Source organism: Drosophila simulans, chromosome X (assembly GCF_016746395.2).
Source record: "Drosophila simulans strain w501 chromosome X, Prin_Dsim_3.1, whole genome shotgun sequence".
In the NCBI taxonomy this organism is placed as follows: domain Eukaryota; kingdom Metazoa; phylum Arthropoda; class Insecta; order Diptera; family Drosophilidae; genus Drosophila; species Drosophila simulans.
The window spans coordinates 12198848-12215680 of NC_052525.2; the positions used below are offsets into that span (position 1 = coordinate 12198848).

General features: G+C 36.5%; 1 protein-coding gene across 7 annotated transcripts in view; it reads right to left on the reverse strand.

Annotated features, from left to right (window-relative positions):
* LOC6725795 overlaps window positions 1-16833 on the reverse strand; it is a 55716-nt gene that overhangs the window by 29830 nt on the left and 9053 nt on the right. For 3 of the 7 annotated variants that reach the window (XM_039297629.2, XM_039297628.2, XM_044923745.1), the window contains one exon: window positions 13929-15375. In XM_039297629.2, coding sequence (XP_039153563.1) covers window positions 13929-14439 — 511 coding nt within the window. In that variant the 5' untranslated portion in view covers window positions 14440-15375. Of the gene's footprint in view, window positions 1-13927; window positions 15376-16833 lie in introns of all 7 variants that reach the window. The other 4 variants (XM_044923746.1, XM_044923747.1, XM_039297632.2 and 1 more) reach the window with 4 other exon arrangements.

Genomic DNA, 16833 nt, shown 5'->3' on the forward strand with positions numbered 1-16833 from the left:
CACACACAGGCTGGCAAACAAAGTTGCACAGCAACAACCACAGGCTCGTTTATTAATTCATTAAATATTAAAAACGATGCGAGATGCGAGTGCGAATGAGATGGCCTGCGTCCGTCGAGCAACGTTGCCGAACTTCACCGTGAACCATTCTTTTATTTTTGTCTTTAGAAAAACATCAAATTCAAGGCTTTTGTCCAGTCCAGCTCGCTTTTGAGTTAAAAAGAAATATGAAAAGCTCAGACAATGATGTAGCGCAATCATCAATCATGAATGACGACGAACCGTGCGAAATCGCCAGAGTAGAAAATCACTTCAAATGCACAAAACTAATTTATACTGATTTACAAATACACATATGTATGAACACACATACATATGTTATTTGTTATACGCCAAAAAATGTATATTTGTTTTTTCTTTATTTATATATGTTTTTTGCATTGAATAAGATATTCTTTACATTTCTTATTGATTTTTTTTTTATTTTTCTTTGAAATTTTGCCAATATCAATACTTTGTTTTTTTATCAAATTTTGAACAAGTGAATATTTATATTTTTTATTTATTTTGTAATCATTTCTTTAAAGCAATTTTGTAATTTGTTTAATAAAGTTTGTTCATAAAATTTTAACAATTTCATATTAAGTTTTTAGAAATGAATGAATGAATTAGCTTGTGCCTCATGTTTTGTATTCTTAAATAATATTTTATATCGGCCAAAAGCTTTGTAAACCGTGTGTAAACTTTGACCTTTTTACCGTTTTACGTTAAAGCTTTTCGCGTATTTCTTCCCTCTAAATCCATTACTTTTAAATTCCCTTCGACCTTGCCTATTAGATGTTCTAATTAAAATTCCATCATGTTTTCACACTCTTTCAAATTTTCATATCTTTCACATAAGAATTCCTTGACCAACTGCTACATTTCATTTTATTTTAACAATTTTGATTATTCATTCAAATGAGATTCGGTTTTTGTTTTAATCATATTACTCTTGTTTTTTCGATTTTATGCCTTGTTTTTTTTCGTTTCCTTCCTTCACAAAAACGCAAAATCGTTCTGAATTCACGTTCGTTGGGATGTTTTACCTGCAAATAAAAGAGAAAACGAAAAATTAGCAATTGTTATACATATATGGATATATGTAAATATACAAGATACACAAGAATTGCATACAATTTGAATTTGCCTTTGTGTGTTGGCGAGATAAAGTAGCAAATTTCCATTTGCGTTGCATAACTTTAACGTTTTTTCAGCCCTAAAAAATGCGTATTTAAACTAATATATTCAGAATGTTATTAGCTAAAAATCAAGTCAAATATCTGATGTCTGAATGTTTTACATTGTTCATAGTTGTAATGTAATAACATTTATTCCATTAGCTTTTATCTTTTATTGAGTGCCACACCCACGACAAGAATTAAAAAAGAAAAGAAATAGAGAAAAGAGAACAAAAGGTAAATGCGAAATCTAAACTCGAGCCAAAGGAAAAGCTCCGGCTAATAAGCTCTCTTTTTCAAGTTTCCTTCCATCGGCTTCTTCTCGCTCAGCATTTTCTCAGCATTTTCGCTTATTCCTCAAACATTTCCCCCGTGCTGCTCCGCATTTTCCGCCTTAAAGTTTGATCAAACAAAAAGGAAAATAATTAAAAGCCGCACACAGCTTTGTTTTCGTTTGAAAAAGTTTGAAAACACGCGGCAGCCAGAAAGAGATGGCCAGCGTTTAAGGGCCGAATTGGGGATATGTGGGCGAAAGAGAAGGCATGCATGCACACATGCACCGTTATCCGTTATCCGTTATGTGCGCAGTAAGTCATATGTATATAGTCGTGTCTGTATGTGTGTGTGTGTGTGTGTGTGTACACAACACATTCTCTCCATATGTTTTGTGCACACATGTGTGTGCAGCATCCATAAGCATTCTCCCCAACGCCCACCACCGCCCCCTTCGCCGTCTTCCTCTTCTTCTTCTTCTTTCAGCCACGCCTTGTGGCTGTGTCCACACAAATATGTATATGTATGTATGTGCATGTATATGTAATCCATACATACATGCATGCCACACATCTATATGTATGTACATACATAGCTATATACACACAGCGAAATAAAAAGAATCCAGGCAAATATTAGAGTAAAACTAACAGAACAGCCGAAAAGAAGGAGCCTAAAACATGGAACATAGACCACGCAAAAAAAAGAGCGGAATACAAAACCACAGAAAAAAAGAAGAAAACACGAATATAAAACGGAAAGCGCAAATTCTTCTATGCAAAAGAAAAAAATAAAAGGGGAACGAAACAAGAAGAAGCTGTGGCTGTAGAAAAACGAAGTACACTGTCAAAAATTCTACTCAATCGATGTGACTTTAGGTATTGGAATATTATTAATTATTAGTTATGTTTCATTATTATTTCATTATTTATTTTCATCCTGCAGTGGATGTATGTATGTTACTTTTTTTTAGAAACTACATCCCATGCAAATATGCATTGTTTTCTTTTCACCTGCATTTTGTTTAAGTGTACGCACAACAAATAGCTGTCTGCTATCGCCTCCCCATTTTTCTGAACTTTCCCGCCCAATTTTCCGATCCCTTTTGCCCCAACTGCAGCGCAAAACAGAAAAACAACAAACTTTTTGTTTTGCACGTTATTGATTTTTGTCGGGCGGCAGAAAATGCAGAAAATTGGTGAGCAGGAGGTTCTGTTAGTGTGTGTGTGTGTGTGTGTGTGGGGAATGGTGGGTGGTAGAGGGTGGCGATGACAGCCTTGTTATGAATTCCCCAAAGAGTGGGTGGAAAAGTTGCTTGTTGGAAAAGCCAGCCGTATTTTGTATGTTGATTATTATTCTTGGCTCCGGTTTTCCTCGCTTCCTTTAATTCTCCTCGCCCGCTTTTCGTACTTCAAATCTAGAAATGTATATATTTCGCCCATTTTTCGCCAACATACATATATTTCCCACGCCTTCCTTTGCTTTTCATTTCTGTTGCCTGCTTTTAGGCGCTAAACTTTGCCCAGCTGCTGGAGCGAGATAGCTGCAACTTTAAAACGTCCTTTGCTATCTGTGTCTCCGTTCTTCGCTTTACCCCCCCCCCCCCCCCCCCACTGCTTCCTCCTCTCCTCTCGTGTCCTTCTTCCTTTTCCGTCTGTCGTCTGCGTGCCATTAAATTCGTTGGAAATTTAATTTGTGCTCGAGACAAGAAAAGCCACGCAAACAGAGACAAAAGCGAACAGAGTGAGATAGGACGAATGCCGGAGAGAGATGGAGAGAGAGAGCGAGAGGGAGAGCGAGAGCTGGGCACACAGTGAGGGAGATGGAGAGACCACGAATTGGATCAGCTGTTCTTTGAGCCAGAATGCCAACATCTCCCCCCCTCCACCCATGATGAATGTTGCACGACTTTAATGGGCAAAACTCGTCTAAAATAGTTGTTAAAACACGCAAGAAGCATTACTAATAACTGTGGGAATTCATATCGTTCTACTTTAATCGCGTTTTGCGGCAGTATCTGGTGATTACAGGGTGTCGAATAGACATGTCAAGCATTCGATAGTAATTATTTGTAATTAATCTTTATGGCTGGTAAACATTGTAACAGTTTTTTCAAAACAATCCCAGTAACAGGAAACGTAGTAACACATTTGTCTCCTTCTTATTTTGCGAATAAATCAAACAAATTCAGTCCAGCTAACAAACAATTAGCTATTATTAACGCCGAACGAACATCGTGACAGCTCTCAAAATTAAAAACTTGTGAGCGAATGCGTTAAAGTTTTATTAAATTGTTCATTGGTTCCGACACATGCGTTGTGATTTAACAAATAGTTAATTCAATATAAATTGGATTTTATTTGCAACGCTGCCCCGCCCCTGCAGTTTTAGCAATTACAAAATCAAAGTTGATTGCCTTTTGGCACATTAATGAATATGGCGAGCAGTCTCGTGGAAATTCCCGGCTGCATCTGTAGCTGGCTGATTCATTTGCCAACCGACAAACAAACTATCCATGTGACAGTTAGGTTCATCGATTAAATGCAGCTAATCGAAACAATAACCGACTAAATACGGTCGACAGCAGTTAAGTTGGGTTGTTATCGTCACTGACATCTTGTCGTGTCGCTTCTTTATCACCATAACTGTATCTATGTACGTCTATATCCCGCCATCTATCACACACACACGCACACAGAGAGACACTTGAATATTAATGAGCTGAAATTGCACATTTGCATTTGCCCATTTAGTAGTTCAATGTACAACACACACCTTGTCGTCCATCGATGAGTTATCATCCCGCCGTCGCTCGCTTTTTCCCTCGCACCTGTCACACACCTCATGAATATAGAGAGAGAGCGTCGTATACTAAATTATAGCAACGTACAACGAAAACGGCGACAGCAAATAGAAAACAAAATGGAAAAAAAAAGAAAAAAAGGAAAAAAAAAAATGGAAAAAAAAAGAAAAAAAGGAAAAAAAAAAATGGAAAAAAAAAGGAAAAAAATGGTAAAATGGAAATGGAAAGGGGTAGTGGAAAAAATAAACCGCAAATGACTCATGACCATTCAGATTAGTGTTATTATTATGACAGTGGGCGTCGTGCATTCCCCTCAAGTCAACAACAACCTCACAAACTGTCACAAAACCGGGCACTGATATCACCCGACAGGTGGCGCTATCCAACCTATAAAGCAATCGAAAGTCAAACCAGGTATTTCCAGAGTATGAGCCATATCCGGGGCTATAAATATCTGGGCTTATTCCATAGTGTTTTGCTTTGAACAACTAGCATTTGCTGTATATTTTAGAATTCAATCAATGATACTTGCTTATATTTAAACCTTAAACTTAAACTGATTTGAAGTCGTTTCTTTTTCTCTGTCTGTAATCGATAATATGATCTATATGCAAACCCAAGCAACTCTAAGGTACACATATTCTTTCCATCTGCCTTTTTGCTATTTCGTTTATTTTCTTTACCAGCGATATTTAAGCCAGCTGTTTTTACAGCTGTTCTCGACCTTTTAGTGATAGTCAGCAAAATTTTCGTTGGGGTTCTTTGTTCGCTTCTCAGGTTCTTTTCGCTACTTAAGCCCCGCTGGGGATATTTTATTTCAAACGCACAGTCAGCGCTGCGAATTGTTGTTTAAGTTTACTCAAATTACGAGATATCAGCAAAAATGCTGAAATTGTGATGAGAAATAAATGGGAAAAAGAAATCTGATCATTTTCATGCCTTATGATCTTGAACATGTTTATAGATACATAAGCATTTTTAAACAATTTTTTGTGTAAATATATAGTTAGCACTCTTTTACTCTAGCTTTTTTTTTAGTTATTTAATATCTACAGACATCTCGGCATTTCCTTGCAAACTGTGAAAGGTTCTGAGATCTCAAATAACTCTTAAAGTTCTGGGAATAAATATACATATGTACATATGTTTATGTATGTTTATCTGTATTTATTGTGTGTAAGCAACGCATCCCACTAACTTGCGAATTTTCACACGAGGTTGCGAAAGCAATTTCCTGTCTATCCACATACAGTGGATACAAAAAGATCTACGATCGAAAGGGACTACAACAGCATAATGGGCAACCCATTCCGTCTATTTTCATAGCTGTACATTGAACTTTTGCCGGCACATGGTAAAAACAAAATTACTTGTAAATATGTGCATGTATATGTACAAAAATATGTATGTATAATTTCATGGAAAGGGGCTGTGTGATTAGGTGTGCCAATTATTGCGAGCGTTCGCATGAATTTCAACTCTGGTATGCAAAGGTTCCAAAGCAATGCGAACAATAATTTAAAAAATATTAAAAACAAAACGTTTAGTTTACAATAAGCAAAACAAAAACCTTATTATTCTGGGTATTATTATAGTTAAATAACGAATTTATACCCAAAGTTTAAACTTATTTTTAAGAGTATCTAATGCTTGTTTTATATTTTATTTAGAGATTTTGCAATGGTTGCACTAATCCCGATGATCACACATTTCCACAACATATAGTTTACTTGACAATTTATCTTTTGGCTGAATATAATATCGAGTTAAGTATATAAATAGTTTCATCGCCTTTTCTGCGCAGTATCCAAAATAAAACGCAAGTGAAGGGTTTGCTTTCTGTTTCTGTACAAAAGTGTTTTTATCTAATCGAGGTTGTAAAACAAAGGTAAATAGAAACACACACCATCTCACACCCCAATCTTTTCCACTCTGACGAGCTACTTTTATACACAAAGCTAAAAAAAAAAAAAAAAAAATAAAAAAAAGCCAATAAAAATGCGCGCCAAAACGGGGCCATGAATTAATCTGTTTCTTGTTGTTCCTATTTTATAGGCACACATGCGTGTTTTTTTCCCAATTTTTTTTTTTTTTAATCTAATCTGAAAGCAGTGAGAACAGCAATTACGAATGCCGCGTAAAGCAAATAATACACAATAAGTCATAAAACTTATCGCGATTTAATCTAGTGGGAATGCAGCTGTGTGTGTGTGTGTGTGTGTGTGTAAAGAGGAACGTGACATTGATAGAACACGATGCGTGGCGTTATCATTAAATACACTCTTATCACAATCGATTCACGATTGAACAACAACAACAAACTTGTCGACAACTAAACACGGAAGAGGGACAAAAACAAAATGAAATAAAAGACAGCGAGATAAAGGAAAATTTACTATATAACATATATATATATATATATATTTATATAGATGTATGTATAGATAACAGTCGCTTATCAAACGAGTCATCGTTGTAGGACGAACTCAGGAAGCGCAGTCACAAAATTAGGGTCATAAAAAAGCATGCGGATTAATCGATAATCAACATCAATTTATAACTCTAAAATCAATTCCAATTCAAAAAGCATTTCAATCCATTCTTATTACGATACACGTAATACGCGTTAATTACCCATGATTCCCTAACTCAGTTCATATTCTTCGATCATCGATCGATGGAGGGCAATAAAAATAGAATGGATTATGCAAAGACGTATCAAAAATTCAACGAGCAATCATCATCAAAAATTGAATGGACAGCCCAATGGTGAAAAGGGGGACGCAGGAGGTTGGGGAAAGGCGGAGTGGGCGGAGTGGGCGGGGCGGGCGGGGCGGGCGGACGGGTTCATTAAAGTTTCAATCGCTGAGAATGCGAACAAATGTCGTCGTTTGCATGCGTCTCTGTCTCTGACTCTGTCTCCGTCGCCGATTAACTGTAAAACTACTGCTCAATGGAGATACATATATGCATATATACATATAGACGGCTTGGAAAATAATGAAAATAATGGCTTGCGAAGGAGGCGGAAGGGAGGGGGGGCGGGGCTGGGCCGGCATGACTCAGAGAACTTTAACCGTTTTACGTGGCCTCGAGTGTGCGCTCGTTTCGACAATGTGTATGTGCGGTATTGTGTTGCAGATACAGATACAGTGGCAGAGATACAGATACATTAACGACATACAGCTGGGGTCAAAATGTTAAAGACCTCGGGGAATTTACAAAACGAATATGAGTCAGTTCAATAGAAAAATATTGTATAGCCACAGATGTTAAGTACCTTATGGCAATAGAGGGCACTTGTCTTGTTATCGATATTTGCATACTTTCGATAGATTAGGCATCGAATATTTCGATATTTTCGATTTATTATGCTTAGCCCCATGATTTCTAAACGTTTGATGTCTTTTTTAAGTTTTGACCATACAATACTTTCGATTGCAATACTTTCGATTGCAATACTTTCGATATACTTACTTCGATTATTTAAAGAGATCTTTTTTTAACATGAAACTAAGGTTTCGATTATTGCATTATTATGCCTATTATTACTCACTGGCTAGTGCTATTTAATTGACTGCAACTGTTTGCTCTGAGCATCTCATTGCCTCATTCCGTCTCTTTTTTTTTAATCTATCGCTCTCCGTTTTGCCCTCATCTTCCCATTGCTATTGCGTCTCTTTTCCGCTCGTCCACTATATTTCCCACTCTGTCTAGCTTGGGGTCGTTGCAGTGCAAAACTATAGTTGAAGGTGATTTCATAATGAGTCCTCCCCTCTCTTTTCCTGCCACCTCCTCCTTCCCTGCAACTTTGTTTTTTTTTTTTCATTTTTTTTTTTTTAGCTTTTTGCATTTTTCCTCGGGGGCCGCTGCACTTTTTGTATTGTTGCGCTTTTAGCAAAAATAGACATTGTCTGGACGTCGACGTCGAAAACTGCGACGTTGGCATCGACCGCGTCAATTGTTAATTATACTTGGCTTTTCTCTGTTTCCCCTCCTCGCTTTCTTTAATTATATTTCATTACGTATGTGCATTTTATTGGCATTTTTTGTGTTTTGCCTTTTCCTCTCGATTTTGTACTTTGTTGTGTTTTTTATTTCTGCTAGTGCACCCCCACCCTCCACCCCCTTCCCACCAACAATCCACCAAGTGCAAATGCTTGCCCAATGCCATAATATTATTGGGATAGGTCGGGGGGTATAACGATACACCAATGTACATACATTGTATGCCCGAATTGTTCCAGTTAACAAAATAGGTACTTTTTAAATAAAAAAAAACTCATATACATAAGCAATGTGAATTAACGTATAATGCAAAAGCATTTAAAAACTTTTTAGTATAAGAATAATAAGAAAAATTTTAAGAAATGATCGAATCGGTAATATTGATCGATTTCATATCTTATATAATAAGAAAGAAAAAGATAACTTAGTAAAATTACTTACTATAAATCCTTAACCCTGCAGTTCCATTCACCGCTTTTTAATCAGTGAATCATCGCTCAGTAAAAATCTCAAGCGCTTAATCAACGCTTAATTTGTATGAAATAGAGCCATAATTTGGAACATTGGAAATCATCGCTAAGAAAAACATCACATAAACAGCACTAAAATAGCCCAAAATCATCGCTATAAATCACTGCTGTTTAAGCGCATTTTAACGGGCAAAAAATCACTCGATTCATCGCTCGTTCACCGCTATTTAATCACTAAATCCTCACTCATGTATAGAGAGAACTTTCCCTTGCTTTTTCATCGCTCTTTTTGGCAGTTTTTCATGCCCTATTTTCATCAACGCTTCATCAATGAAACATGGACAAATGTTTTAATTAGATCCATAGCATTTAGATTCAAAAATACAAATAAATACATATAACACTCCAGCGTCTTCTTTTCAATAAACGAAGCCAAGTTTCTCATTAGTTTCGATTATCGACTTGAAGAGCAAATCAAACATAAATATTTAATATGTTCTTGTTCATTTCCCTTTCGAAAACTTGATTGATTGTTGGGCAATGTGGAACACGTTACACAATTCCGCGGTGAGTTAAAAACAATCAAATATTCACATGTCAGTTGCTCTGGACAAATGAAAGTCGTCTCAGTAGTTATGGGCACAAAACGCAAATAGAAAATTCCAAATTCAGGAAAATTCCAATTCCAATTCCAACGAAAATCGTAATTCTAATCGACCGAAAAGTTTCCAAGGAAGGAAGTTCAAATTGATTTACAATTCCCCAAACACAATCTCCAATTGAAGTTTCATTTTTGGCTCCTTCAATTTCCTCCAGTCCAAAAAAGTTTACCTAAATAAAAAAAAAGGAAGAAAAAATTAAAAATAAGCATATAAAACGGAGAAACTACTTCCCTTCAAATATTCAAAATGGAAGTTCAAAACTTCTGCCAAAGTTACACACAAACTACAAAATAGTTTTGGCCCAACAAAGAGCAAAAAAAATGAGGTTGAAAAGAAACTAAAACTAAAATGGGCGAAACTTTTTCTTCGATGAATTTTAAAGACTGTGGGAATGGGGGCGGGGCAGTGGCAGTGGGCGTCATTGTGGCCTGTTCTTTGTTTATTTTTATAGCTGCATTTTCAATAACAAAGGCATCGCAGCGCTGATACCAGATACACAAAGGCGCAAAAAGATACAGATACATTTGTATCTGCCGACGTCTCCATTATTCGCTACCCACAAAGACCAGCCAGCCGCACTATAAACAATATCGAATGTTCATTCGCAAGCAAATAAACTTTGCCCAAGAATCGAGTGGTTAAACTTCCTTTCGAATCGCAATTCTTGCCAATTAGCAATATCAATTTCGTTCGGCTTGTGTTCCGGTTGGGAATTTCCGATGTTTGTTTAGGAAAATCTGTTCAATTGTTTGGCTTACATTCCCCGTATTTTTCTTGCCCTGCCATTTGTGCAATATGCCATTTTTTTTTTAAATTATATATTAGCGTTGGTTGCTTAAAAATATAAGTCATTTTAGTAAATTTTGCTGTATGCGCCAGAGCGTTAAGCATTTAACCAATGGAGGCCCATTAAAAATGGGTTAAAAATGGCACAAAAATGGGTGATGAGAAAAGAGAGAGGGGGGGGGGGGGGGGGGGGGGGGGATGGAAAAAAAACAAGAGGCAAGGGGCAAGGAGAGAGGGGCAAGAGGCAAGGCAGAGGGCAAAAGCGACGGAGTGACAAGCAAACAGCAACAAAAACAACGCGCACATGACTGACATATGTACACTATGCATATGCATGTGTGTAAAGTGCCGGGTCGATAAACAAAAAGTTAAAAAAAAAAAAAAACAAATCATACACACATATGTACATAAAAATAAGAGAAGAAACGACAGCAGCGCTGCCCACGTCGACGTCGACTGCGCTGCCAGCTGATAGCGGGCGTCGCGACGTCGCATTTGACTCATTAAATATTTTGCAACCTTGACCGTTCGAAAGCGATTAAAATTGTGATGAGTGTGTGTGTGTGTGTGTTTGTGAAGCGGCATGCAATTGCAGCTTGAATTTATGCGCACTTGCGTGTGTGTGTGTGTGTGTGTGGGTTGCCCCTTGTGAATGAAACAAAAACTGTTGACATTTGCCAAGGGGGCAAAGCAAGAAATGCGAAATGCACACTGCCCCAAATGCACACAACATCCGTATATCGATATCGATAACACAGTTGCTTGTGGTGGAACAGGAAAAGCAAAAAGGGCAGGCGGGGAAAGAAAAACCCTGGGAAAAGCGCGTCACGAATTGGACCACAGTTGTGTAAGTGTATGGGAAAAATCAGGCTAATCGAAATTAACCTAAAAATAGAGCATATAACAAGCGTTTCTGCAACAAGAATAATTATTCCTTAGTTATCGATGACAAATCATCGATTTAGGCCACTTTCTTAAAAACTCATCAACACAATCATACATATACATTATTTAAATAAAATAAATTAATTTAAAATAAATGCAAGATTTGAAGAAAGAAATGGGATAAAATGACCGATAAAACTTATTACTTTTGTTTTGTTTTCTTGCTGCGGCAAATTTGTTAAAGAAATACAAAAAATTGCACATATTTGAGTGTGTTTATTTTGAGTTTTACGTTTCGTTCGTACATTATCTTTCAACATTGTTGTAGATTTTTTTCATCTGCACTCCAGACACCAATCACATCAATCACCGAACTTTTTCCGCAAGAAAAAAAGAGGTGGATACGGATACCACTGCTTTTCTCTTTTAAATTGCGTTCTAATTTAGCAAACAAGCGAAAAAGAAGAATTAACAAAAGAAAACCCAAACATAAACAAGCAAGAAGAGTGAAAATAATTTCGGTCCATCGTCATCAGCAATATTATCTCGCCTTTTAACATTAATTTGCTTTTGTTATACACACAGTGAGCACTGAGAAATGAAAGCCTTTAACAAAATTATATTTTATATTAATTACGTTTTAAGGCAGTTTGTTTCTTATCATTCTAAGAATAAAAAAAATATAAATAAGCTAGAAGATTTCCCTTAACTGCAATCTACATTTGTTCTCAACTAATGGTTGGTCCTTTGGGCCGGATACGAATTGAATGGCCAAGGAAAAGGATGTCCTCCATTCTCTATTGTGGTTGCCTTTTACTGCCTCCACTGTAATCAATGTGGCAGGTCAATGGTGTTAAATTACATATAATTATTTTTAGCTTTTCCTTATGCCCGTTTTTTTTATCACCTTGTCTTGTGTCTCTCTTCTCAAATGCTTTTCACTTCCCACTTTGTTTTTCGTTCGTCTCTAAGCCACAAAAACATGAAACCGTACCTCATCATCATCATCATCATCGTCATCGTTACCAGTGTCATTATCATTAGCTTGCGTTTTTATTTGTTACGTTTTTCCGCATCTTTTTTAACTCTTCTGTGTATACTACACACATAAATCCCATATTATCTTACACTCTTTGCAATGACTCATTTTCACCAACTGGCGTCGAAAATGCAAATTATGAAATCAATGCAAATGCGAAATACAAGTGTTGCTAAACGATATTTGCGCTTTTTAAAGTTTAAGTTAAAGTTAACTCAAAATTGTTTCATTAAAGAAATGCAGGTTTTTAGGAAGGAAATATGATTTTCAAAGGTTTTTTATGTTCTGTGACTTTGGCACTTATTTAAATTATTTAATTTTTATAAATTTAAAAAAATCTATACGTATTTGACAGGTAATTTATGTCAAGTCTTTTGTGAAATATTCACAATAGTTGTCAGTTTTTCTTGAAACGCATTAGTAATCCAATTTATGAAACTTTTTATGGACATATTTAAAATGCCACCTGTTTCCACGACAACAACGGAAATGGAGCATTAGCATAACTTTGGGTTAAACCGGTTTAATATAGTACCAAATGCCATTGAAACGAGTCAAGGTCAAACAAGTGCGCCCGAAAGCAAAAATGAAACACAGCAAAAGTTTAAACACGTTTCTCTCCGAAATAAATTGAATCCTTTTCCATTGAAACCGCAACCACTTGAAAGTTGCAATCTAAAAACATAAATAAACTTGATGCAAGTTTATTTTCACGGCACTAATCTTATCGAAATTGCGGCCAATATTCTGCGAATTTTAATTGAAAGTAGACTGATAAATGAAATAAATCAAGTCGAACACTCAACAATTTGGCATTATATATATAGTATAATATTAGTTAAGTATTTCCTTCATAACTTGCCTAGAAACATAAAGGAAACCCTATCACTAAGAACTTAAACAACTTCAATGAAAATACACACAATACCACATATAAATTAAAAAAAAAATACGATATTGGTTAAACAATAATCATTAGTGAACAAAGGCGAAGTAAACAAGTAAAAGTTTACATTAGGTGTGGAAAATTTGTTTGAAATTCAATATTTTCCTATTGGAAAGAGGCCGCATATTTTCCATTTCCCACCCACGAAGCTAAATAATTGGAAGCTTACTTTTATAATTGCCCAATGTAAAATAATACTGCATGGCTGGGAAATTTAATACAAGGAAAAACATAAAGTTTATGCACTTGTCAATTAGTTTAAATTTCGAATTCACAGCGGAAATGGAATTTTAAACAGAAACGGAAACTTGATAAGTCAAACGAAAGCAACTCCTAATGCGATAAAAAAAACTAAATATATACACCATCTCAAATTCTTCACGAAATCAGAGCCATAGGTGCGCTTCGTCACTACGTGACTCTAGCAAATTTCACTAGGACTCTTACATTGTTTCATGCCTTTCGTACATGTACATATATTACGGAAAACTATGACTCAGTCCACCCAGTTTTCACCACCCAGTTCTCTAGCAACTGAAGGTGAGTGGAAAACTAGTTGCGAATAGGCTGGAAAAGACAGCAGACAGGAAATGAGCTTTGCTGCGGAAATTTACCGCGTGGAAATGGTTGCGTTTGATTGCTGCCTTGCATTAGGATGCTCCTTCCTCCTCCTCCTCCTCCTCCGCCGCCTCCTCCTCCTCCTCCTCCTCCTCCTCCTCCACCTCCTCCTCCTCCTCCTCCTCCTCCTCCTCCTCCTCCTCCTCCTCCTCCTCCTCCTCCTCCTACCCCCTCCTCCCCTTTGCCAACATTTCTTGTTGCCAACTTTGGCACTCACCTGTGAATGGATGCTGCATTTGATGGCAGGCGTTGCTGATACGCGGACATGCTGGAAGCCTGTTGTTGTTGCTGCTTTTGGTGTTGCTGCTGCTGCTGCTGCTGTTGCGTCGCTTTATTCTGCTGATTAGAGATGCTGATAGATGATTGATGCAAATGATGGGACGTTGGTCCATTATCATGCTGCTGCTGCTGCTGCTGCTGCTGCTGCTGCTGCTGTTGTTGCTGCTGCTGCTGTTGCTGCAGCTGCTGTTGCTGCTGTTGCTGGTTGCTGCTGGCAACAACACGTTGCTGCTGATGATGCTGCTGCTGCTGCTGCTGATGGTGTTGTTGCTGCTGCTGCTGCTGCGCACCGTTTGGTGTGTTGTTGCTGCTGCTGTTGCTGCCGCTGTTGCTGCTATTGTTGTTATTGTTGCTAGTGTTGTTGTTGCTGTTGCTGCTGCTGCTGCTGTTGTTGTTTGTGGGCGGCGGAGCACCGACCTGCACTGAAGTGGAGCGTATAGCTGCTTCCATTTCATGCCGAACTCTTTTGGCTTAAACACTTGTTGTTGGCCGCAGAATTGATTGATTTGCTTTGTTTTGTTGTTGTTGCTGTTGTTAACGTGTTGCTGCTGTTGCTTTTGTTGCTGCTGCCGACAGTTGCAACATTATTGCACTGCGACATTCTCTCGGAAGTGCCCCACAAAAAAATTTCGCTTTAAAGTTAGCACTAATTTCTGTAATTTTTTTGTAACTTTTCTCTTAAAGTTTAACTAACTTAATTGTTGCTTCTTTTTTTTTTGGTTTGCTGTTGTTGCTGCAACGGGGCAACAGCATTTGCCTTAATGCGATTGCATTTTTTTATTTTTATTTTGATTGCACTTTTTCTTTGCACTGTAAATCAATTGATTATATATTTGTGTAGAGATTTTCTTTTTCTCTTTGATTTTTGATCTTATCTATTTACACACACACTGCGCTCTGTAAGGAAAAGATGTTTGCACTGAATATTATTTTCCATTTCATTTGTTGAAACATATTGATATCATTTTATTTCTTTCATTTTTTCTTTTTTTTTTCTTCGTTATTTGCATCACTTCACTTTGGGCAAATCTCATACAACAAAAATGCGAAAAAAATGGTTGTGTTTGGGATTTTGGCAATTTAACACTTCCAAAAAAGTAAATTTCGGCAATTCGATGTAGATGTGTATGTGTATGTGTGTGTGTGTGCGGCTTATATAAAAATATCTTGCTTTTTTTAACGAATTTCGAAAACGAAACGAATTTTTCCATTAATTAACAGCTTTGCACACTTCTTTTTTTCCAGCCCTCTTGCCATCTTGACAGCTCTCTCTCTCTTTCGCTCTATCACATGACGACACGCACCGAAAAAAAAGAGGCAAAAACAAAAGAAGTTTACTTTTTTTTATCATCCATCCATCCAAACCGCCGGTCCGTCCATTTCGAACTGCAAAAAACGAAAGATAGAGAAACACTCTGATTAGTTGCAAAAAATCAACACACAAAAAAGCTAAAAAAAAAAAAAAAAAAAAAAAAAAATATGGGTGGGAAGTGGGGGAAGCTTACGATAGCAGGCATAGCAGGTTAAATGATTAGAAAATCGATAATGGCCATAAATATTCCAGCAGATAATGCTCACCCGCCATGCCACAGCTCCCAAAACACTCGTCAAAAAAAAAAAAAAAAAAAAAAAATTGAAAAAAAAAAATACAAAAAATTGTCGCTGACCGGTTTGAAGTGCAGAAGCGCATTATCGCGTCTGCGATTATTTCTGTCATTGAATTGCCCCAGCCATCGCAATCCGACTTATGTTATCGACCGGGAGCTTAAGGTATTGGTATTTACGGCCAAAAGTCCTCTAGATCGAGCATTCGAACGGCAATGGAAACACAACCAACTTATGGCAGAAACAATGGGAAGTGATTGACTTAGTTATCGATCGATTATTTCGATTATCAAATTACTAACATCGCTTTTGAGTTATACAAGTTTGAATTCAAAAGTGACAAGCAAAACGAGTTTGGAGATTATGATAATTTTATAAGTCTTGCAAATTATAAGTCTATCGTGTTTGGTTATCGATAAAATCGTTAATTATAAAAGTTATACCATTATAATTTGCGAAGGATAGTATATTTGGTTTGATATCATATATCATCTTTCGCTTTAATTAAAGACAGAAAAACTAAAGGTCATCTCTCGGCTTTTAATAATCTTCTCCATTGTCAGTCAAGCATTTTTGATGATCACTAAACCACTGTTCATTAAATTCGCATTATTATTTTGATATAAAAAGCAATTAATGATTCAATTCATATTCACTGGCATTGCTTGAAAGCCAAGCGAAATGATTCAACACATTCTATTCGCATGGGTTTTTCGTTAAATGGAAACAGAAATATAATTATTCCGGAATTTGCTCATTAATTTTTTACGATTGGTTTGCCAAATTGGTTTGTAAATAAAACTGAACATGAAAGAGCAACATGCATATACGAAATGCAATACATTTTATACATATTTGTGCATATTATAAAGCTCAATACATCATATCTGCAAATCAAATCGTATTCCTTTGATCAGAATGTCCTTTAATAATAATTTTAAAGGGAAATATTTGAGATAAAAGTGCCTTCATTGCTTTGGAAAATGTAAGAATTAAGTTGTCTGGTCTTTAGAACTGTACAATATAAATATGTTTATGCATATTTTTCAATCAACTACAAATGTATGTAAATACCATTTGGCAAGCATGAAGTTCTCATGTATGAACATACATACATATGTACATATTTCAACCGATCCGCATTTTCCATTAGTTTCATTGAAATTTCATGAATTGCGACTGTATTTTAAGCCGCACTTGAATTATACAACTTTTAAAAATTCCCCGCCGCCACAAAAA